At 42.6% G+C, this 25,440-nt stretch overlaps 1 protein-coding gene across 1 annotated transcript; it reads left to right on the top strand.

Annotated features, from left to right (window-relative positions):
• Positions 1-222: 222 nt before the first annotated feature.
• U2AF2 (U2 small nuclear RNA auxiliary factor 2) lies at positions 223-25,212 on the top strand. Its single transcript, XM_079950639.1, has 12 exons — positions 223-735; positions 8,500-8,635; positions 10,412-10,441; positions 11,422-11,525; positions 12,731-12,882; positions 17,562-17,678; positions 18,168-18,306; positions 18,462-18,541; positions 18,740-18,862; positions 22,404-22,490; positions 23,444-23,692; positions 24,665-25,212. Exons 1-12 carry the CDS (start codon positions 687-689, stop codon positions 24,797-24,799), a joined length of 1,401 nt encoding a protein of 466 aa, XP_079806765.1. The 5' UTR covers positions 223-686; the 3' UTR covers positions 24,800-25,212.
• The last annotated feature ends 228 nt before the right edge of the window (positions 25,213-25,440 follow it).

The raw sequence follows: 25,440 nt of genomic DNA, 5'->3' as shown, positions 1-25,440 counted from the left end.
TGTTGGCCCCTGATTGGAGAGGATGCTGATCTATAGTTGGGCTTTTGTTCCGATCCCAGCAGGACCCTTCTAAAGCTGACCCTCATCAAAGATTTTATTTCTTATAAAGAGCGGTCACCACGTGGTCAAAGTGCAAGAGCTGTGCCGGAAGCGACTGCCTAACGTCCGACGGAAATACTTGCCAGCCCCGGAAACAGTTGTGGAAGACTCGGGAGAAGCCGCGCTCTCTTTATTCTCCCCTCCCTCCTTTTTAAGCGGGAGCACGAACGGAAGAGCAAAACTCATGCGGCGCTGAGAAACAGATGCTAGCGGAAGTACCCGAGGCTTTCCGGAAAATTCCGAAGGCGCAGGGTTCGGCCTTCCCCGAGGCTTTCCGGAAAAACCCGAAGGCACGGGAGGGGGGTGGCCTCTCCCGAGCGTTCCTAGGAAGGTTCTCCGAATAAAAGAAAAGCGAGCGAGGCTTTGTCCTAGAGAGGTTAAGGAGGCCGCCGAGCGTATTTCGAAAGCGTCTTCCGGAGATAGCCGAGCGTTTCCGTTAACACCCGAAGCTGCCGCCGGAAGTTGCCGAACTCAAGGGAAGGCGCTCCTGCGGCCTAGTGCGTGAGGAGGAGCTGGAGAGCGAGAGCTACTAGAGCAGCTGCGAGGCCGCGTTCAGGCCGCCCTCCTCCGTCCCGTCTCCGTTAACCATGTCCGACTTCGACGAGTTCGAGCGGCAGCTCAACGAAAACAAACAAGGTGAGCGGACAAAGGGGCGGGTGGGCCGAGAGGGGGTGGGGGGGAGAGAGAGAGAAAGCGAGCGAGGGAGGGAGGCGGCCCTCTTCGACATTGATGGCTCTCTTGCGCCCGCCACACGCTCTTCACGACGGGGTGGGGGGCGGCTAAATGGTCCTCCCGTCAACGGCGGAGACCCGAGTTAGGCCGAAGAGCGCGTGTGTTTGTGCGCGGCGACGGGGGGAGGGGCGGCCGGCCGGCTCTCGCGTGTCCGGCCCCTTCCTTCCTCCTCTCGCTTTATTTGGCGGGAGTTTGATCGTGGGGGTAACGGCCGCTGGGGAAGCGGGGGAGGGAAGAGATGCGAGGAGAACCGTTGGTGGCCCTGCGCGCGCGCCCTTAACGGAGGGGCGCGTGGCGGGCTCTTTCTGCCCAATGAGGGAAGGGACCCGGAGTCCGTTTTGTTCACTCTCTTGGGGAAAGAAGAGGCTGCCTAGTTATTATTCCACCGCCCCCCGCCCCCCCCCCAGCAACTTTCCTCGCTTAGTTGCCTCCTGCAAAGAAAGCGCACGATGCAGCCTTTACGCCGCGTGGAGCAAAGCATACCGGTGCTTGCATGAGTCCCCGACTTGCAGGATGATGGAAGAAAGGAGGGCCAAGTAAATAAGTAACTGGTTCTCCCGCCCACTCCCAGTGCAGGATTTGCGTTAGGGAAGGTGGGTTGTAAACTTGAGAAATGGGAGGGGAATGTTTGTTCATCTCGGTAAGTATTCCTCCGTGCTGAGAGGCAGAGGTTGCGCAGGATTTCGGAAAGGAGGCTTTTCCTACCCTACTTGGGTTGCATGTATAGCGTGCTGTGTACCACTGAGCAACACCCTTCTTCTCTTCCTCTCAAAACTCTCACGTTTGTGGGTTTTCTTACTATTTTTATCTCATCCTTTAGGGAGCTGAAAGTAACATATGGCGATACCCACACACCCCTTTTGCCCTCACAACAATCCAGGGATGGGTAGATGAGGCTGAGATGGTGACTGGCCCAAGATTATGCTGTGAGCTTCTTCACTGAGTGGGGATTTGAAGCCGGATCTCACCATTCTGATGTTAGCAACTGTGCAACTTTGGCTCTCACATCTCTTGTCTCTCTTCCCACCTCTTCTCACTTATTTATCCTGGCCTTCCATAAATCTCATGAACTTTCCTCACAACCATGAGGTAGTCTGTGCTTAGAGTGAATGACTTGCCCAAGGATCCAATCTCCAGTAGTCCTCATCCAGAGCTGCCCACTACACCACAGTGGCTGAACCACATTTCTTCTTTTCCCTACATCATAGAATCATAGTTGGAAGGGACCCTGAGGATCATTTAGTTCAACCGCCTGGATATGAAGCTGTCCCTTATGGGGAATATGCAGCTGTCCCTCACTGGGATTAAACCTGCAACCATGATGTTATCAGCACCACACTCTAAGCCAGCTGGGCTATCCAGCCTTTCCTCAGTCCACTAAGTTTTGGGGGGAAAGTCCAGATTTACATACATTTCAACCAACATACATTAATTAGATTTTTCCCCGTCAGTACTTATGCTAAATTCACTTGGCCTGAGGAGCACCACTTTACACACACACACACACACACACACTCACTCAACTGGTTGACAGCATAATGGAAAACTACTGTGTCATAGAGGAGCTTGCTGGCATTCTCCTTGGAGTGGATCTCTTTTAAAACAAGCTGCTTAGCATGGACACTGAGTAAAGTATTGTCTCTCCTTCTTGGGCTAATTTTTCAACCACCTGCAAAATACATTACCCCATTTCTCTTCATTCGGCTCTTTTCTCCACCTTTTTACAACATCACTCTCACTTACCTGAGGCCACATCACTCTCACTTACCTGAGGTTATGAGCACCTATGAATCAGTATCTTAGGCACAAGTCCACTACAGTGGTACCTCTGAAGCGAACGCAACCCGTGTGGGTGCGGGTTGCGATTCGCTGCTTCCATACATGACAAATACAACACAAAATGATTCCCTCAGGGCAGGCATGGCCAAACTTGGCCCTCCAGAAGTTTTGGGACTACAACTCCCTTGTCCCTGGTCAACTCCCTCCTCCCTGGTCAACTACAACATCCCTGGTCGGGGATGATGGGAATTGTAGTCCCAGAACATCTGGAGGGCCAAGTCTGGCCATGCCTGCCATAGGGCAAGGCACTCCCAGTGGTCCCAGACTGCTTAGCCCAGGGGTCAGGGAAGATGGGAGTAGCAGTACAGCAACATCTGAAGGACCACAGGCTGCTCCTTGCTTTACGCAGCAATCCCACAGTATTTATTTCATAGCCAAGTGTTCACATGAATACAAACAGACTGCAACCTTGAAATGCAACTGCAAAAATTGCCTGTCTGCATGGAAAAAGAAAATGCAAGCTACCAACATTTATAAGGCATCTCTGCCTAATTAATTGAGGGCTGTTTTGTTTGCCCCAGGTGATCAGACTAGTTGCTATTTGCAGGCGTGGCATAAGGTGGACCTTTTTAATAGGGCATGCCTTACTATCATACTAATCACGGAATCTTTAGTAGAGACGTGTGCACTCTGGAAATTTCCTAGGATCTGATTTGTCCAGACTCTTCTAATGGGCTGTATGTGATAATGTCATTCTGATTCTGAAAAAGGGCATGCGAGCGCCAACTCACCCTGCCTAGTATAATAGGCATTTGGATGTAAGCAGTAGCTGATCACTGCTATCTGTGGCAAACTGTATAAGCAACTGTTGTATGTACAAATACCAGTTATGCATACCAGTTATGTCCACAAATTCCCTTGTAGTGGCAAGTGTTCCGCCTGCCCTCTGACATACCCCAAGCAGCTGCAGAGTGGGGGTGGGGATTTTCCTGACAGTTGTTCTTCTGCTGGGGCAATCCCTGCTCAGCCCCAAGGTGGGGCTGCACTTCTTTACTACTTCAAAATAACAAGCCCCAGTCATCTTTTCCAACCAACTTCAGCCTTGGAACAGACAGTTGTCATTGACTTCACAAGGTCAAAGACCAAGATCTTGACCCTTGAGGAAGGGACAGGCTCCTAGTAACCACAAACTTCAGTTGGCTATCAATGTCAGTCAATATGGGCCTCTGGTAGTGGTTCCCAGTGGTGAGATGGACCTCCCTTGGGTGCATAAATTTCCATCAAGGGAATTGACTCCTGAGGAGGGTAGTGTCTACACCAGCTGGCAAGACCTGGGTAGGTTGAATGCCATCTGACAGCGTTCTTACTACTCAATTATCTCAGTTGGATTTGTGAAGTAGGAATTCAAAATTGCTGCTTGTGTGCGACTCCAGGAAGTGATCAGAGATCCTGTTCTATTCCTTTTTTTTTTTTTTTCCCCAGAACTAAATTCACTCATCTTTATTTTTTTTTTTTAAATAATTTTTATTATTATACATTTTATAAAATTCCCTCCAATTCTTCGTTCAATCCCGCATACAACAAATCATAGTTATTTTTTGACTTCCTTCAACGTCTCTGACAATCATCCGTAGTTACACCTTTAGTACACATTCCCTTCTTTCGTATTGCCATTTTTCCTCCTTACTCCTATTATTTCTCATAAACAATACTTATTTTCTTTTTTTACAGTGCCTCTTTAAATCCCGCTAGCGTTGTGTTCACACCACATATATTTTTCAGATAATCCACAAATTTCCCCCAGTCTTCGATGAACTTTTGATCTTTAATATATCTAATTTTCCCAGTTAATTTGTCCAGTTCTGCATAGTCTGTCATTTTTAGTCTCCATTCTTCTATCGTCGGTATTTCCTCTTGTTTCCACTTCTGAGCCAACAGGATTCTGGCTGCCGTTACCGCATACTGGAAAAGCTTACAGTCCTTTCTTCTGATGTCCTTTCCTACCATACCTAAAAGAAAAGCTTCGGGTTTTTTCGCAAAAGTGTATCTTAACATTTTTTTCAACTCATTATATATCATTTCCCAAAAACTTTTCACTTTCTTACATTCCCACCACTGATGAAAGAATGTCCCTTCCTTATCTTTGCACTTCCAACATTTGTTATCAACCTTATACATCTTTGCTAATTTTACAGGTGTCATATACCATCTATAAAACATTTTCATCACATTCTCCTTCAGTGTGATACATGCTGTAAATTTTAAATGCTCTTTCCACAGTTTTTCCCAATCTTCAAATTGAATATTGTACCCAAAATCCTTTGCCCACTGTATCATTACCGATTTGACCTCTTCATCTTTCGTATTCCATTCCAGCAATATCTTATACATTTTTGACAGAATTTTATACTCATTATTTATAATGTCCTTTTGGAAATTTGATTCCCTTTCCACATAACCCTTTTCCTTCAGATCTTTTTTAAATATTTCATTAACTTGGTAATGGTGCAACCAATCGTAAACTAGATCTTTAACTTGTTCATATGGCTTCAGTTTCCATTTTCCTCCCTCTTTAACTATCAGTTCCCCATAAGTGGCCCATTTATTTCTCATATTGATCTTCTTCACAGTTATTACCTCTAACGGGGACAGCCAGTGTGGAACTTTTGGTTCCAGTATATTCTTATATCTCTCCCAAACCTCTATTAGTGAACCCCTGAAGATGTGGTTTCCAAATCCTTTATGAACCCTTTTTTTATCACACCAAAGATACGCGTGCCACCCAAATCTGTTATCAAATCCTTCAAGATCTAATAATTCATTATTTTCTAACTTTATCCATTCTTTTAACCAGCATAGACAGGCTGCTTCATAGTATAGTCTCATATCTGGCAGGGCGAAGCCTCCTCTTTCTTTTACATCCGTCAGTAATTTAAATTTTATTCTAGGCTTCTTCCCCTGCCAGATATACCTTGAAATCACTTTTTGCCATTCTTTAAAAATTCCTGTACCCTTTAATATGGGTAAGGTCTGAAATAGGAATAACATCTTTGGTAGCACCGTCATTTTTATTGTAGAAATTCTTCCCCAAAATGATAATTTCATTCTGGCCCACACCTCCAGATCCTTCTTTATTCCCTTCCATACCGGGATGTAATTATTTTGGTATAGATCAATATTCTTGGCTGTTACCCAAATTCCCAAATATTTAACCTTTTTCACCACCTCTATCTCTGTTCGTTGTTGCATTAAATCGATCATCTTTTGATCCATATTTTTTACAATCATTTTTGTCTTTCTTTTATTCAATCTGAATCCTGCCACCGTACCAAATTTGTCCATCTCGTCCAGTACCTCCTCTATACTTTCTGCTGGTTCTTCCATAGTCAGTACCAAATCGTCGGCAAAGGCTTTAACTTTATACTCATTTTGACCTACTGCTACCCCCTTTATTTGTTTGTTTTGTCTAATTGCATTTAGAAAGACTTCCAGAACCGTTATAAATAATAATGGCGATAACGGGCAACCTTGTCTTGTTCCTTTAGATATTTTTATATCTTCAGTGATAACATTGTTCACTATTAATTTTGCTCTCTGTTCTGTATAGATTGCCTTTATGCCATTGAAAAACTCTTGACCAACCTCCATATGTTCTAAATTCTTCAACATAAATTCCCAAATTATGTTGTCAAAGGCCTTTTCTGCATCCACAAACATTAGAGTCGCTGGTTTATCACACCTATCAGACAGATATTCTATGACATTAATTATAGTTCTTATGTTATCTCTCAGTTGTCTGCCTGGTAGGAAGCCTGCTTGATCCTTGTGAATAATCTTTATTAATATCTTTTTCAGTCTCTTTGCTAGAATTCCTGCAAAGATCTTATAATCTATATTCAGAAGCGAAATAGGCCTGTAATTTTTGACTTGTGTTAAATCAGAGTCTTGTTTTGGGATTAATGTTATATATGCTTCTTTCCACGTTTCTGGAATGTCTCTTTCTTTTAAGATATTGTTCATAACGACGGTCAGTGGGGTCGTCAACACCTCTTTCATTTCTTTGTAATAACTTGATGTGAACCCGTCTGGTCCTGGGGCTTTCCCTCTTTTCAAGTCCTTTATCGCTTCTTGTACTTCTTCTTTTTCTATTGGGGCATTCTATTCCTTTTCTAAGGCTAGTGCAGGGTTACTATTCAAATCTGCAGGCAGACACAATAATAGGCTATTTGCCTTTGACAATGTGAAAGGATCTTCACAGTTTCATCTAACAATATATTTTTGATGCTGGACTTGGACCCCAGAAGATTGCATTCATTTAGCAGGCATGAGGGGAAGCATTCAAAAAGTTTTTTAAAAGTATGAAATGGTCTTACTTGTATTTTGCCTTGGATCTAGAATCCCTAGCAAAGACTGTGGGGCAGAATGTAGGAGTGACAGGGCCTCAAAGGAATGTTTTCGGCTCATAATCGCCTTTTGAAGAAAGCCATTTAGCGCTTCATTTTGCACTAAAACTGCCCAAGGCAGGAATGAATTCCTGTGTAAAACAAAGGTGAGTGATTTGGATTGATAGCCTGTGGTAATAGGAGAAAACAGGGTCTTCTCCTTGGAATTTCAAAAATAAGTGTTGGTACCACATCACTGTTTTGTTTGTTTTGCTTCCTTGCACAGAAAATAAACCAGAAGCACTACAGATTTCACCTATATGGACCTCTGCTTTGCATTGGTTCTCCCAGGCCAGAAACCCAAACATTCCTGTTACCAGAGAGCCTTAACACCCCCATGCCTTGCATGATACAGCAACAGATGTGCCATTACAAATACTGCTTTGTGCTGGTCATTGTACAACATTGCTCTGTATTGTTCCTTTCCAGCACAGCTGCATGAGTTGTCTCTAGTGTCCAAAACAGTTCTTCTTTATGTCACAATTTGAATTCTGTTGCTTGATGTTGGTGTGTTAATTCTGACTTGCTTCACTCCAAATAAAAAGAAGCAGTGGTTCCTGAAAAGAAGCATCCTATTTGTAGGAGTCAGTCTTGTGCAGAACCAAGAAAATGTTTTTATTTCTAGGAGACAATAGAAGCTGAGGTAGCCAGGCATTTTATTTGTGGCACTTCATAATGCTGCTCACCTTTCCCTGTTGTGCAGCATTAAAAGAGGGCAGGGGTATAAATTTATGGGGCATAAGAAGAAACCCAGATTCTGCAGTTGGCATGATTTATTTCACTTGTAATAAAATATGTAAAATTATGAGCTGCTTCAAGTACTGAAGGCGATGACTAGAACATTCAGAAGGCATTCTAGAGGAGGAGGTGCTGTGGAGAGCAGTAATCAAGACAGGCATCTGGCTCAAATCTTTCGTTTTTCAGTTTTTAGCTAAATGATAGATGATGGCTGCAGCTTCTTTATCTGCTGTTTTTAAAAAATGGAAAGCAGAGATACTTTGAATATAAACAGCAAAAACAGCACCTTACAGCATTTTCTTCCTAGTGTATCCTTTTCAATCATCCAGTTCTTCCTTAGAAGAGTTTGCAGCCTCTGATTTCATGCATTTCCTTTAAGAGACCCATCAATAACAGTTTTAACTTCCCAAAGATTGAGACGTGTTAATTCCTGAGATGATCCATTGCCATACAGCATTTGTGAGTTTGGTAATTTGCAGCCAGACAAGACTCAGGCTAAGAAATGGGTCTATCAAGTTGAAGCAGTGGCTGTTGAGAGTAACCTGGGGAAATGCAGCCTTGGTTTCTACATACCACACATTTCCAATTTTATGAGTATATTTGAGTTGATTTTCCTAGGGGGAGTGGTAAGAGTTTGTGATAACCAGAAGTGTGACCTCCATTCCTATGTTGCAACCATTGGCATATCAAGCTCTTCTCTCGTCTTTAGAACGCGACAAAGAGAATCGTCACCGGAAACGCAGCCACAGTCGCTCACGGAGTCGTGACAGGAAACGCCGCAGTCGCAGCCGTGACAGGCGCAACAGGGATCAGCGCAGTGTTTCAAGGGATCGCAGGAGACGCAGGTATGGGTTGCAGAATGAAGAGCTTGGGTTTTCCTTGGGTTTCCACTTTTTTGGGTCCAGCAATATGCTCAAGCCCTGGACAAAACCTTAGATGCATAAGATTCAATTTAGTCCTGCCTCATTCATTTTCTGTTATCCATGAAGAAGTTCTTAACTGAGCAGACCTGTCTTAAGAGGCTCTCTCATCCTTATGCTGACTTTTTGCTGAAAAAAGCTCTTTGAAAACATCAAGGAGCTTTTTAACCCTTGTATTCAAAGTTTCCAAGTACCATCTCTGTTTTTTTGAGATGCTCATTATTTATAAAGTGCCTGATTAGGATCTGTACATAAAAATAAACTGCCTCTGCATGGAGACCTACGATTTAATTTCAGTTGTATGTACTTCAAAATCATGATTTGAAGCATGTTAGTAGAAGAACAAGATGGTGGGAATTCATATGGGAAAGAAAGCTTAAGGGCTCATTCTGGTATAGGCTCATTCTGGCACTTGGGATTGATTGATTTTTAGAAACAAAGGCAGTGTGAATTAGCAAATGGCAGAAACTTAGATGATTATAATGTATGTCCAGCAAGGGTGAAATTGAAATTCAGTTCAAGGGAAATGGCAATTCTTCTCAAAGTAAATTGGTTGAATTGTATGTACCATTTCCTAGGAAAGCCTTATGCTTAAGTGCCACTGAAATGAAAAGAAGCTGTGCCATAGCTACATAGGAGCACACACGGCTAGCAAAGGCGATGTACCCAATTAATCATTCTTAGTGTGCGTTGTAGTTTTCACATCTGTTCTGCTTTGGGGGTTGGGGCAGGATTACAGAATTTGGCAAACTGTTGGGGAGCAAGAAAGAAGGGAAGGTTGCACTCTTGACTGCATATGAGAGCGGTAGTGAAGCACTTCGGGGCACAAAAGCAGATTCATACGGTTTCAGCTTCTGAAACAGTCTCTGTGTGTGCATGCGCATGCACACTCAGTTCCTCTCTTAGTGACTGAGATTGGAAAGCACCATAACTGCTCTACAGATAAAATTACTGTCTTGGTTCTGTTGCTTATTTGATGTTGAAATTTGTTAATCAGGTTGAATACAATTTAAATACATATACTCTGATTTTTTAAAAAGGGGGTTGTATCTGTTTTAGGTTCTTTGTTATTGCTTGCCAGTAGCTTTGATTCTCCTTGGAGCAATGGACAGGATAGAAATCTTTAAATTAAATAATAATCTCATCTCCTGCTAGTCAGCACACTTCCATTTTCTTGGCTCAGATGAGTGTTGCAGCCCTATCACCACTGTCTGCCTTTGCTCTATGTGCATGTAATGCAACTATGAAAGTCAGAGAACTGCTTGATTAACGTCTTTGAAAAGCTCAGCATCTTGTTCAGAGATGCTGATAAAGCACTGGTTTATTTCTGCTGTCTAACATCCTCTCTAGACAGATGCACTGTCTAGTGTAAGTTTGACTATTCTCTCTCTCCCTTTTTCTTAATGAAGTTACAAAATTATCTATGGCTGCGTTAATAAATCAGTGGTGGTCTCTGCAGATCCCTCTCACTCCCTTTTTCTTAATGAAGTTACAAAATTATCTATGGCTGCGTTAATAAATCAGTGGTGGTCTCTGCAGATCCCTCTGATTCCCCCCCCCCCCATTGCCATATGCTATTGTTTCTTAGACCGCAGTCTCTGTCAGGGCACATGGGGCCCTGCTGCTGCTACTGAGTTGGCTACCTGGGCCTGTTGTATCCACCAGGAATGGTTACAAATCCATTTTGTTTCTCAATTTCAGATCACCCCTAAGCCTAGCGGGTCCCCTGAGGTGAGTATTGCTACTTCTTCCTTGTGCTGACAGGGTTGTCACTTCCACAGATAAGGAAGGCAGCCATGCAATCAGATCTTGGGTGCAGATACAATTATCACATTCAGTGCTGGGATTCATCCTGGGGGTTACTATTAAAAGTGATCTGCTCTGGAGTCTTTATGTCAGGGTGGATTTGATTTAAATCACTAGTCAGTAAGACTTGATTTAAATCTTTTTTTTTTTTTTAACAGAAAGACTTATTCTTGCTGGCATAATCTTAATATTTACAACCAGATCATTTCATTTTTGGGGAAAATAAATTTTCAGAGTAGTTTTTACAGTTAAATCAAAAATTACTGATTTGGTTATACTATTAGAAATACATGGGCAGATAATTATGAAATTATTGTGAGGTTTAATAAATTAACTGTTTGTATTAGGACAATTTTTCTGCTGTACTTTATTGGAAGGAGAAAAATTATCATTTCCTTAATAACAATTTAAACAATTTATTTAACTAAAGCAATAACATTATAGCATATGTATCCATGTTTGTTAACTGATGTGGTTAAACTTTAAAAAATAAAAAACTTAGACTGAGTTTTAGCACACATGAAAAACTTAAAACAAATCCTTATTTCCTGCTAAGTAGCCTCAAAGAAATCAATTTCTTATTTTTTTAAAAAAATAATCGTTGATTTTTATCCACCCTGGTCTATGTAGATAAGGTTTCCTCAACCTCGTCCCTCCAGATGTTTTGAGACTACAATTCCCATCATCCCTGACCACTGGTCCTGCTAGCTAGGGATCATGGGAGTTGTAGGCCAAAAACGTCTGGAGGGCTGAGGTTGAGGAAGCCTGATGTAAATGGTGTCCCAAACTGAAACAAGTGTAGAGTTGACATGACTGGTACATTAATCTTCATATTACATTCAACAGAAGCCCAAGTGCTTTTTCCATTTCCAGCTGACCTTTTCCTCCCGGTCTTCCTTCCACAGCCGTTCTCCCAGGCATGAGAAGAAGAAGAAGGTTCGCAAGTACTGGGATGTCCCGCCCCCAGGCTTTGAACACATCACTCCCATGCAGTATAAAGCCATGCAAGGTGGGTCTGCTTCCGCTTCAGTCAACCTTGCCTTAATGTGTTGTAAAATAGTGTTATATGTTGCAGCTACTTGAGCATGTTCCTCTACCATGCAAATTAATGGAAATACAAACTTGTGTTGACCTTTGGAGGTTCTTGTTTTCCTTCTGAAGTGTTCTCCCAATTTCAAGCATGCATCTCCATTCCTGAAGTAATCAAATTGAAGTTGGATATTTTCCCTTGGTGGAGGATGAACTCTGGATCAATTTTTCTCACTACACAGCTAGGCCAATAAGTGGACTTCACTTGATTCTTTTTTTGATTTTTACATTTAAAATATATGTCTGCTTTAACTGGGAACAAGTCTCTTAACGTTGCTATATGAATGTTAAAAACTGCCAGCTCATTTATCTACTATCTGAATCTGGATCTCTTTTTCTCTCCTTGATTCTAGTACTTGAGGTTGGTGTTCTGCTATTACACTTACACAGACATATTCCTACAACTGCGAGTGCTAAAAACCTTAAATTGGGATTATCGGCCAATTATAAGAAAAAATTCCTTTGTGCTTGGAAGCTGCTTAAAGTTTGCATATTGTCTTACCTGTTGTTGTTTTTTTGTTGTTTTTTGAAAATGACATTTTGTCCTTCCAGAAATAGAGAAGTAACTTGTTAAACTTTTTGTGATTTCAGAAAATTGTTTACCTGCTAGGTTTCATCTCTACCTTCACCTCTCCCCACCCCATTTAATGGCATGTCATTTGTTTATTATCATATAAACCGCTTGGAAGTCACTTGGGATAAAATGTGGTATATAAGCAATAATCATAATTATTGAGAGACTGTGTGGTGTAGTGGTCAAGAGCGGTAGTCTCGTAATCTGGGGAACCGGGTTCGCGTCTCCGCTCCTCCACATGCAGCTGCTGGGTGACCTTGGGCCAGTCACGCTTCTCTGAAGTCTCTCAACCCCACTCACCTCACAGAGTGTTTGTTGTGGGGGAGGAAGGGAAAGGAGAATGTTAGCCGCTTTGAGACTCCTGAAGGGGAGTGAAAGGCGGGATATCAAATCCAAGCTCTTCTTCTTCTACTTGTGTCAGTTCCTTTAAAAAGTGAATGCTGTGTAGTTTTGTTATCAGTCTCTCCAAATGAGGAGTGATGTGCCTTGTGATATTTCCAGATGAGAATCTTCAATTTGTAACAGCTAGTCTTGTTTTCCCCCTTACCTAGCTGCTGGGCAAATTCCAGCTACAGCCCTCCTGCCAACGATGACCCCTGATGGACTGGCGGTGACTCCCACTCCTGTGCCAGTAGTAGGCAGCCAGATGACACGGCAAGCCCGGCGTCTCTATGTGGGGAATATCCCCTTTGGAATCACTGAGGTACTTGCTTGTTCCCTCAGATGTGCTCTCTGAACCCATTGGTGCATTTTCTCTCTTGGGTTAGGGGGGTTGAGAGGAAGATGCTTTGCTGAGAAATTTGGGAGAATAAGTTCATAGTGAAACCACGAGCCAGGTGAGGCTGAATTCAGCATTCAGATCTCTTCATCCTGGTAACAGGACTCCAAAATAGTGTCAGGACAATGCAGCAGGTGCCAGAATTATGTTGGATTGTGACAGCCATGTGCTCCTGGCTTCATCTTTCTTTAATCACCTAGTTCTTAAATACTCCTTTCTGAGAGATCATGTTTTAGACCAGGTCTTTTGAAATGCAAGAGTTAACTGCAATGCTATTCTCTTTTGGAATTGAGTAAATTACAAATTCTTCAGTCCTTAACAATGCGTGGGGTGTGGGTGCTGTAGGAAAGAAGTTTCATGTTTTCTTTCATGTTCAAAATGGTAGGGAGTTGAGGTTGGTAATCTGGCTGCAGAGGCTTATAATTGCTGTTCTATTTTTGATGGCCACATTCTCTTCCCCCAAGTACATTAGTTTCTTCTTTCACTTTTCTTTCAGGGTTTACCAAGTGTTCAGGTGGGAACGAATTGTTCCAATATTAGAATGGCAAATTAGTGTGGATTGGGATATTTGCTTTCTGTAGTACTGAGCAAGGTGACTCGCTTGAGCCTTTGCAGTGTTTTTACTAAGCTGGAACTTAAAGAGTTTTTACTAAGCTGGAACTTAAACTGTGACACAGATGAAGGGATTTTATTTCCAAAAGGGCTATACATAATCTGCCATACCTTTTGAGCTGAACCAACTGTAATCCCTTTCCAAAGCTCTTAATTCATATCCCCCTTCTGCACACATGGTATGCCTCTGGCAGAGAAGACCAAATATCTGGAACAGAGGTGGATTCAGAGTAAAGAAAAACAGCTATTTGGGTGGAAATGGGAAATAATAATATTTGGGCTGTAATCCCATGCTTGGAATAAGTCCCACTGAATTTAGTGTTGCCTCTGTCTGGGTAGACTGGTATAGAAGTGCACTGTTAGGATGAACGATACTTTGTTTAGGAAGGAAGAGGTGACCAGGAAGGCCTAAAAAACTCTAATAGACTATTTCGAGATAAATATGAATACTACAGTGGAAAAAAGAGTAATTTGGGACGCAAGCAAAGCGGTTATGAGAGGATTCCTAATACAACAGAATGCAATTAAGAAGAGAACTCAGAATGAAAAAAAGGATAAAATTTTGGAAAAAATAAAGGAAGGAGAGAATAAACTGAGAGCAAAACCAAAGTCACAGGAGATCCTGAAAGAGATAAAGTTATACCAAGTACAATATATGAAGTTGATGAATCAGGAAATAGAATGGAAGATTAAACAGATGAGGCAAAAGACATTTGAATCAGCAAATAAGTGTGGAAAATTGTTGGCCTGGCAAATGAAAAAAAGACAAAAACTTAATACTATTACGAATTTGGAAGGCAAGAATATACAGAACCCAGTGGAGATCAGGAAGTGTTTTCAGAGATATCTTAAACAACTTTATACACAGGAGAAGCAGAAAGAAATGGACATTGATCGATTTTTGAAAATAAATGGACTACACAAAATCTCTCAGGAAAAACAGCTAATGTTGAATTACGAAATAACGGATCAGGAGGTGGAAGGGGCCATCCAGAACATGCAATTAGGTAAATCTCCAGGACCAGATGGTTTGACTTCAAGATATTTCAGATCTCTGAAAGAATGGTTAATACAACCATTGAAGGAAGTCTGCAATGAAATATTGGAAGGGAGAAAGGCACCAGAGTCTTGGAAGGAAGCTTACGTTACACTTATACCGAAAACAGAAACTGAAAAGACACAGCTTAAGAATTACCGCCCCATATCGCTGCTTAATGTGGATTACAAAATTTTTGCAGCTATTTTGGCTAAAAGATTAAAAAAGGTGTTAGTAGAAGAAATTCATAAAGACCAAGCGGGCTTTCTCCCGGGCAGACACTTGTCTGACAACACGAGGAATATAATTAATATCCTAGAAAAATTACAAGTGAATATCAATACCAAGGCAGTTTTGATATTTGTGGATGCAGAGAAAGCCTTTGACAACATCTCTTGGAGTTTATGAAGAATTTACAGGGGATGGGGGTAGGTCAAGGTTTTGAAAATGGTATAGGTGCAATTTACTCAGAACAAAAGGCAAAATTAATTGTGAACAATGTAGTGACAGAAGAGTTTAAGATTGAGAAAGGGACACGGCAAGGTTGCCCAATTTCTCCATTGCTCTTCATATTGGTCCTTGAGGTATTGTTAAATATGATTAGAAAGGAACAAGAGGTTAAAGGTATACAAGTGGGAGTTAAACAGTACAAACTGAAAGCATTTGCTGATGACTTAGTATTGACTTTACAGGAGCCAGAATCTAGTACTAAAAGGGTATTGGAACTGATTCAAGAATTCGGACAGGTAGCAGGTTTTAAGTTGAACAAGATGAAAACTAAGGTTCTAGAGAAAAACTTAACTGTGAATGAGAGAGAGAAGTTTCAGGAGGTGACAGGACTAACATTGGTTAAGAAAGTGAAATATTTAGGGGTTAACATGACTGCTAAAAATGTGAATTTATTTAAGGATAATTATGAAAAATGTTGGACTGAAGTGAAAAAGGATTTAGAAATATGGACAAATTTGAAGTTATCATTGTTAGGCCGAATTGCTGTGATAAAAATGAATGTGTTGCCAAGGATGTTGTTTTTGTTTCAAACATTGCAAATATTGGATAAGATGGATTGCTTCAAGAAGTGGCAGAAAGATATTTCTAGATTTGTTTGGCAGGGCAAAAAGCCTCAAATAAAATTTAAGATATTAACTGATACTAAAGAAAGAGGTGGATTTGCCCTGCCAGACCTTAAACTTTATTATGAATCAGCTGCTTTTTGCTGGCTGAGAGAATGTCTGCTTCTTGAAAACACTGACGTGTTGGATTTAGAAGGTTTCAATAATGTATTTGGCTGGCATGCATATTTGTGGTATGATAAGGTAAAAGCACATAAAGCTTTTAAAAATCATATTGTTAGGAAAGCATTGTTTAATGTTTGGATAAGATATAAGGATTTGTTAGGGAAAAAACCCCAAGATGGTTGTCACCAATGGAAGCGAAGGCACAGAAAAAACTCAATATGGAGGCCAAATGGCCAAAATATTGGGAAATTTTGGAACAAGACGGAGACAGAATAAAATTGCAGAGTTTTGAGAAATTGAAAAATAAAGTGCGAGACTGGCTCCATTATTATCAAATAATGGAGGCATACAATTTAGACAAAAAAGTTTGCTTCCAGGTGGAAAAATCAAAATTGGAAACAGAATTGTTAGACTCAAATATCAAGAATTTGTCAAGAATGTATAACTTGCTGTTGAAATGGAACACTCAGGATGAAATGGTGAAATCAGTTATGATTAAATGGGCACAAGATGTTGGACATAACATTATGATGGCTGACTGGGAACAGTTATGGACCACAGGTATGAAATTTACGGCATGCCCTAAGAGAAAACTTAATGAAAATGATTTATAGGTGGTACATGACACCAGTCAAGCTTGCAAAAATTTACCATTTGCCCGATAATAAATGTTGGAAATGTAATGAGATTGAAGGTATTCTTTCACCTTTGGTGGACATGCCCAAGGATTAAGACATTCTGGGAGATGATTTATAATGAAATGAAAAAGGTATTCAAATATACCTTCCTGAAGAAACCAGAGGCCTTTCTCCTGGGCATGGTCGGCCAATTGGTGCCAAAGAAGGATAGAACATTTTTCAGCAGCAGCAAGAATACTCATCGCGAAGTATTGGAAGACACAAGATTTACCCACCCGGGAAGAATGGCAGATGAAGTTGATGGACTATATGGAACTGGCGGAAATGACTGGCAGAATCCGAGACCAGGGAGAAGAGTCGGTGGAAGAAGACTGGAAAAAGTTTAAAGATTATTTACGGAAATACTGCAAAATTAATGAATGTTAGAAAAATGTTGGAATGAAGTTATATGGCTTTAGTAGAAATGTTATAAGGAATTAAGTATAAATAGATTAATAGAGTATCAAAGGAAAAAATAAGGTTAGAGTGTGTTAAGATAATTATAGGATAGAAAACAGAGAAAGATGGAAAGGAATTGCTGAAACAGTTAACAGAAGTGGAATACAAAAAGGGAGGTGTGAGGAGGTCACGGAAATAAGTGAATGAAAGATAAGATACAGAAACTACTTGATGTGTTTTAAATTTGTTTTGTTTTGTTAGTTTAAATGTGTTGGTGTTGTGTAGTGTTTTTGTGTTGTATTGTATTGTTTTTATTTTTTGTAGTGTTTAAATTGTTAATAAATACTATTTTTAAAAAAATAGAAGTGCACTGTTAGTGCCTAAATGACCAGGGAATTAAATATGGGTGGTCATTATTTGAATATCTACCAAAAAAAAAAAAAAAAGACCAAAGAGTTGTTTCCATTTCTTTTTAAAGTGGATAATGTGTGGGACTGCAATCCCCCCGTAGCCCCAAAGTTTGCTACCATCGCAGCAGGCAAGTAGGCAGTTTTGCTTTGTAATCCATTTGTGATCCTGAAGGCCTTTCTAGTATGTGCCATAAAACCTCCCCTTTTCCATTCTCTCCGTGACCCCCAACAGGAGGCTATGATGGATTTCTTCAATGCTCAGATGCGCCTTGGTGGCCTTACCCAGGCTCCTGGTAACCCTGTCTTGGCAGTGCAAATAAACCAGGACAAGAACTTTGCATTTTTGGAGGTGAGTTGAGGCATGTACATGCACTGAGGCAAGTGTAGGAGGGCACTTCAAATGGGTGTGATTCTAACATGCAGAATATGACAAGTTTAGAATTTCACATAATCTGTTGGTGGGAGAGGTCAGGAGAGAGTTTGGCTAGGCTTTTCTGGATGCAGGAGATTCTGAGCAATGCCTTGCTTATTTATATAGATAACATGTGGAATTTGCTCTAGAATGTGGAACACACTTGGTGGAAATTTCATTCATTGTATACATGCAGAGTATATGACTTAGATAACAACTTGATTCTATCACTTCCAGTTTGTTTACTGACTGTTTAACCCCTTTCATCGCAAGGGTAGAATTCTTCCCTTAAGAACCCCCGAGCCAACATTTTTCATTATCTGGCCCTTCAGTGCAGGCGTCTAATCACACCCCCCCATAGGCCATACCACACATCCCTAACCTTTTACCTTCTCAGTTTCTGTTTGTTTGTTTTTGCTGCTGCAGTTTCGCTCTGTGGATGAAACTACCCAGGCTATGGCTTTTGATGGGATCATTTTCCAGGGACAGTCGCTGAAGATCAGACGCCCACATGATTACCAACCGCTCCCTGGCATGTCTGAAAACCCTTCAGTCTATGTGCCAGGTGAGTATACTAGATGCACCCTGTTAACTAAGGAAGACCAAAGGGGATGGGTAGAGTTTTATGTGATTTACTGGATGAGACCCCACATAGTCTTCCCATATGCATTTGATCTGAAAATGTGACTGACACAGACCATGTTAACCCTTTCCCCACAGGAGTGGTGTCCACAGTGGTTCCAGACTCTGCTCATAAGCTGTTCATTGGGGGTCTGCCAAACTATCTTAACGATGATCAGGTGAGAAGCGGTTTCTTTCCTTCTCACCCCCTTCCTCCGTTCCTTTTAAGTGTCTTCATTTTTGGATAGCCACTCTCCTTAGCTCAGCACAGTGCTTAAAACACCTGTGTGGGTGGCATGCAAGCATGATTGTGTGCACGCACCCAAATGAAGCCGTCTTAGTTCACCTTTGTTTTTCCCTTGTCCTCTGCCTCTCAGGTCAAGGAGTTGCTCACTTCTTTTGGACCCCTGAAGGCTTTCAATTTGGTGAAGGACAGTGCCACTGGCCTGTCGAAAGGCTATGCCTTCTGTGAATATGTGGACATCAACGTCACAGACCAGGTAGGGCCAGCCTCTCTTCGTGGTACTCTCTTTTTATTTTTGTTCCGCAGCAGCTCGCCGACCTGCCCGTGGGATAAGGGGGGTTCTTTATCCTTTGAGCAGGTGGGGTGTTTTTTTCTCTCCTCCCCTCTAGGGGGTGCCAGCTTTTCTCTCCTTACAGCACAGCTGCTGACTTAGCGGCAGACACCATCGAGTTAGTGTTCTGATCACTTCTGCTTTTTGTTCCCCCCAAAAAAACAACAACTCTCCCCGAATGTTAGTCGGAGAAGGCTTCGGCCTTTTTGCGAAGACCCCGGCCGCCGTGCCCGACCGAGAGCCGGTAAGAAGCCCTCCCCTCACCAGCCAGGGAAGAGCCGGGTCCGTAGCACATTTCACCTGTCCCACCCCCCAACCCCAACCCCAAGTGAATTCTCCATCCTGCACTCTTAAGAATAACTTGAGTTTCCTTTCTCTCGCTGTGCTTAGTGTAACAGCGGGAGGGGGTGGAACAGGCCCTTAACCTGCAGACATGCTCTGCTTGCTAACTCCAGCAGGAGTTGTTAAATGCAAGTTTTGGCATGTGTAATTATAAACCAAAGGAAAAGCACCCCGGTTTTCCCCTTGCCCCTGTTGGAGAGGGGGGGACCTGTGGTGGAGAGGAAACACCCCACAAATCCCTATAGGGTTCGGAGAGTGTCGGTGGTAACTTTGCATGCTGAGCGTAAGCTCTCATTTCTGGGTTGATCTCATAAGGGTTATGCATGTGGTTTTCTTTCATAATTGAGTGCCTCTGTTAGTGTGTATGGATATGTGTGTCTATATATACTTCCCACGCCTGCTTCCCATCCTGTGCATTCTTTCTTCCCATATGTTACTTGGGAAATGTGTGTTTTCCCCATGCTCTTCTGGTCTCTCTGCATTCAGGAGAAAGCTGTGAGTTTTTAGCAAGAGCTAAAATCTTGGTTCAGACATTCAGAATTAGATGGTGCTCCTTTGAAAAAAAGAATTCTCAGATACTTTGAAAGGCATCTGAAGCAGAGAAGAGTTTGCAGTGTTCGCTAAGAGTAGGGTGACTAGCAGCTTATTTAAACTGTAGGAAGGTAGATCTTGGTTAGATGCTATTGGGATAAATGTCTTGTGAATGAGACTCAACAAGGAATCTGGGGTGATTGCTTTCAGGCCCTTTTTATGACTTTGGGATGTTGTCCGGGGTCTGGGTACACTAATTTAATCCCCCTTTCCTCTTGCTGTACTCTCGGTGTTATCCCTTCCCCATTGTGTACTGTCTGTGAGTGTGGTCTCCATGTGTGAGGCCCAGGGCAATTGCCTCATCAATTAATTAATTAAATTTCTATACTGCCCTACATCTGAGGATCACAGACAGCTTATAGAGCCTGGCCTCAGGACACAATGTGTTTGATTAAATGGCTTCCTCAAAGTACAATTCTGTTTTCAGTGTTCTGTGTACTTGGACTCTCAACTACCAAATTCAGTTTTTAGCCTAGAACAAAGCATCCTAAATGAGCTTGGCTTTAAAAAAAACCAACCCAAGTTCTCCTGCAGTTATGAAGAGAAGCTTGAAATGGTTAGCAGGAGAGAGAGTAGCTGAGTACAGCCTGCTATAGTCAAGAATGGAGATTTCAAGGTGGCTTTAAAAACACTTCTAAGTTTCTGTACTTTGCTAAGGTTTCTAGGAGATGTATGAATTCGCTTTAAGTGATACTGACAGCACAGTCCAGTAATTGTTAACGTAGCTCTGTTGAAGAGAGTGAGATTTCTTACTCCCCAATCGTGCTTGAAGATTGCATCCTGAAACTGCTGATCTAGGAGTAACTGCTACCATACCGTTCTCTGAGGCAAGGGAAAGTTAATACCCAGTGCTCTTGGGAGTTAAAAGTACACCCATCCCCTGGCAAGAAGAAGTGATTCATGATGAATGGCAGTCTGCAGCAAGGTGACATGTTATCAGTCCATAATGTTGTATACAAAAGTGAGGGTTTGGCAAGAAATAGCATTACTGAAGACTATCCTGAAGTTAACTTTTAATTGGTTCACATAAAGGTTCCCTCCCCTCATTTATTAAAAATCAGTGTTTTGAGGTGCAAGAAGAAACATTACATAGAATCTGGCAAACAAAATATTAAGAGTAACAGGATCTGGAGTGTGATAGAGAACCCACGAATCCAGTGCTACACTTAAGTATCTCCGGAATTCAAAAAGATCTCAGCTCTCTTAAAGTGCTTAATGATTCAGTTCACAGTGCACTCAATATGACCTTGCTTTAGTTGCACAACTATTCTGAGAGGTGGCGGCCTACTCTCACTCCCCTGGGATGGGACTTGAACTCTGCTGTTCTGCATCCAAACTAAGAATGTCAGCTGTGTCAGTTTGTCTCCTGGTGCCATTTGCTCAGGCTTGTAATTTAGACCCGTTTTACAGATGGGATGCTGACAAAACTGGATGTTCTGAGCCCTAGCAGGTCCAAAGTTTCCAACTTCACAGAAATTTAATGTATTTGTTGACAGCTGTGAAAGTCAAGGTCTTGGGTGCCATACTGCATTGTGGGGGAGGGCAATTTAGGTTTAGGCCATCTGAGTGAAGAAGTTGAAGAACAGGGGTGGGTAGATGCCAGTAAGTTACTGTGCAGGACACTGGTGTCCTGCTATTTTTGGTACTGGATACTGTAGTTGCTGCTCTGGCTGCTGATAATTCTAGAAGAGAGAGAGAATTAATTGTGCCCCTTTAAAACAAAACTTGAGATTCTGCAGATATTTGACCCTTACGTATGTTTGAAAGTTGCACAATGCTTAGTAATAAGTCTCTGATCATGACTTGCCAGGCAAACTCATGAGTCACAACCAAGATGGGATTTGATTTGAATCCTATTTACAAAGACAAGACCACTGCTTCATCTACTGGATTGTACCAAGCCGAAGCGGGTGGTAGTGTGCCTTAAAGCCTGGACTCCTCCGTTAGCTTGCCATGTTTTGCTGTATGTCTGAGGCAGATGGCTCTCTGTGGCCCCCCATGAATGGAAAAGGGGTTGCTCAAACTTGTACATCCGCATATGGGACTAGACTGGAAAGTAAACATTTCCTTGGTGTGAACCCTGGTAGTTAGGCCCCTGTTGGAGCTGGCTTAGTGAGGGGATGTGCAATTTAGAAGTATGTCAGCAACTACAGAGCAATGGAATTCACATTCTGGGAAAAGAACAGTCTGTCTATGCTAATGACATTTAGCTGAAGCTGAAACCTCACCTCTGCACTTTCTCCTTCATGCAGACAGTCCTTTAACCCCTTCCAACATTATGGTCTTTTTTTTTTAACCTTGGTTCTATGCCCATTTTGGGTCCCGGCAGGTAACTGAGCTAAATACGGTATTAATGCCATGGCAGTGCAGTTCAGGTAGGAGTCTGGTTGGGGGGCAAGGAAGAAGCCACCTTTGTGTGTGTGACTGTGTTGATGTTTTAGAGGTGGGGCCAGAGGGTGGATGGGTATGTGGCTGGTGGCCTTGGAGGCACAAGATTTGAAGTGTCTGGATTCACTTTTTTCTGCCCTCGCAGGCCATCGCGGGCTTGAATGGCATGCAGCTGGGCGACAAGAAACTGTTGGTGCAGAGAGCCAGTGTCGGAGCCAAGAATGCTACTCTGGTGAGGAAGGAACAGAACTGCTGGGTGGTGGGAAGAGGGGGAGGATAGGACTGGTGCTGTGAAAGAGTAAGGTTTCTTGCATATATTTGTGGGGGGAGGGGGTTCAGGAAGGTGCCAAGTGGTTCAAGAAGAGTAGGTTTTATCAGTGGCTAGAGTATGAGAAGACTGTTGCCTTTTTGTTCTGCTTGTGAGCTTCCCAGAAGCATCTGATTGGCTACTGAGAAGCAGGATGCTCCTTTGGTCAGATGATCAAGGCTATTCTTTCTTTCTTTCACTGTCTTTTTGTAAGAGTCATTCTCTCTAGAACAGAGACATGATTTCTCAATTTGGAATGCAGGGAGTTTCCCTACGTCACTAAAACGTTTGTTCAGATCTCCCTCTGTGTATGTAACCAGGGCAAAATACTCTTTTAATCTGTCAGGGCCCAGTTCTGTCCTCATTGTGGTATCCAGCAGATCTGGATCTGTGGTGTGTGGCCGCAGTACATGTGAAGGAACCCTAGTAAAATGTAAAAATGTCATTTAAAAAAGAGGGTTGGTGACTTTCTGCATTGATAATGACAAACAACCAACTTCATTAGTTTGATTAAGAGAATGTTGGATGGCACTCTTGTCAACTGATGTACTTGAGTTATATATCGGAGGAAGAGTTCGTTTGCCCTGAGAGGCAGGGCTTTAGAACCAGAGAGAAAGTTCCCAAGAACCACATGCCAAAATCTTCATATAGCTGATAATACAAAGGATGACTTCAGCTGCCACCCCTTCCTTTTATGCCAATCCTTTGAAACTAAGCTGTCCCCTGTGCTCTAAGAGGCAGAATTTCTGGGTTTAGTGGAAGGGAAACAATGCCAGGGCTCCGAGGTTAGGTCTTCATGTAGAATTGTTCCATGGGAGGATGGGGTTTTGGCAGCAGTGGCATGGTACTCATGTCTGTTTCTCTCCTCTTCCTCACAGAGCACAATAAACCAGACCCCCGTGACCCTGCAGGTACCGGGCCTGATGAGCTCACAGGTGCAGATGGGAGGTCACCCCACGGAGGTGCTGTGCCTCATGAATATGGTACTGCCCGAGGAGCTGCTGGATGACGAGGAATATGAGGAGATCGTCGAGGATGTGCGCGATGAGTGTAGCAAGTATGGTGTTGTCAAGTCCATTGAGATTCCCCGGCCTGTTGATGGCGTTGAGGTGCCTGGCTGTGGCAAGGTACTTGGCAGTAGCTCATATTCATTCTCTCTCTCTCTCTCTCTCTCTCTCTCTCGGTGGGTGGGTGGGTGGGTGGGTGGGTGGGTGGGTGTGATGGGTTTAGAACAGCAAAGTGGATAGGAACAAAGGAAGCAGCAGTCATGTCAGATAAAATGCTGCTGTTGCTAAACATTGACTTAGCACTAGGTAGAAAGGGGAGGGCAAAGTACTGGCTGGATTGCTGAAGTAACATGATTTGCTGCTAGAAAGCTCCAACTCTAGCAGAAAGACATACTTTTACAAAGGCATGTCAAGATTGGATCACAGCAATGCAACTTGGCAGTTAACAAAAAAAAAAACCCAGAAAAGGGGTTGTGGGTACCAAGTACTGCAACCCTGACTCCTGCCACTGCTGATCCTTTTGGTATTCTCTCTCCAAAGCAGGATTTAAGAGGCAGTGGGTTGAGTAGTACTTCTGTTGGACTTAGGAGCTCTTGGAGAGGTAGAAAAGCTTGAAATCTAGTTTGATGCCTTAAGTCCCTGTTAAAATCTTATTGCCACATCAGAGTTCTATGGTACTAGACTGGTTTAAAACCAATCAGTGCGAATATCTTATTATGTTGAGAACTATAAAGCTATGGCCAGTTTGTCAGAGAATGGGTTGAGTTGTTTCAGCATAATTAGTCAAGAAAATAGGCTGGTCACAGACAAGAAGCACTCCTTGAAGGTTAGGTGTGTTATGACAGCATAGCTGGTGGCTCAGATACCTTCTTCATGCATGCCCACTCTATTATTCTTATTCTTATTCTTATTCTTATTTATTAATAAAATTTATTATTTATAACCCACCCATCTGGCTGGATTTGCAGTAGGGCTCTGGATCCAGATCTTACTCCTCCAGTTGCCCATCCCCACAGCTGCCTATGGATGCAGTTTTAAGTGGGGTAGGTATACTATTAATTCTTCTCCCTTCCCCCTCAATCCTTTTTGTAGATCTTCGTGGAGTTCACATCTGTCTTCGACTGTCAGAAGGCCATGCAAGGCCTGACTGGGCGCAAGTTTGCGAATCGGGTCGTGGTGACCAAGTATTGCGACCCCGACTCCTATCATCGCCGAGACTTCTGGTAGCCCAACCCTGAGCCAGGCATGGGGATGTGGGGTGTTTTAAGGAGGCAGGGGCAGCTCGCTGGCCGGAGAGGCTCCTTTAGCAACATAGCCTGTTTATATTTTATGGCCAAAATCTCCTGTATTTTTTTTTCTTCCAATTGTCCCAATCCCTTCCTTTTCTATCCCTGCCACCAGTTCCCTCGGCCCACCCCACCCCCCTCGGTTTCCCAGTGATGGTTACTCTGTAGTAGAAACGTTGTCTATTTTCCCCCATATCCCCATCCCACTGTGATGTTTCTGATTTTTTCCTAAGAGGAGTTTTGCTCTAAAACAAGATGGGCCCGTTTTGTTGTATTTTCCTTTCCTCTGCGCTGTGTGTATGGACGACTATTTCTCTAGCATTGTCTCTCATAATTAAACATTTTTTCCAATTCCCTGGTGTCATTTGGACATCTGTTCTTTATGTTTCTAATCCACAGTTGCAAGTTAACAAGGGTATGAGAATACCCAGCCCTTGGCCATAGGAAATTCCCTGGTTTATGTATAGATTTAATGCTGGGTAGTCCCAGGAACGACGTGGGTGGCACTGTGGGTAAAACCTCAGCGCCTAGGACTTGCCGATCGCATGGTTGGCGGTTCGAATCCCCGCGGCGGGGTGCGCT

Source organism: Podarcis cretensis, assembly GCF_951804945.1.
Source record: "Podarcis cretensis genome assembly, chromosome: 13".
In the NCBI taxonomy this organism is placed as follows: domain Eukaryota; kingdom Metazoa; phylum Chordata; class Lepidosauria; order Squamata; family Lacertidae; genus Podarcis; species Podarcis cretensis.
This window is presented reverse-complemented; position numbering and strand designations above follow the sequence as displayed.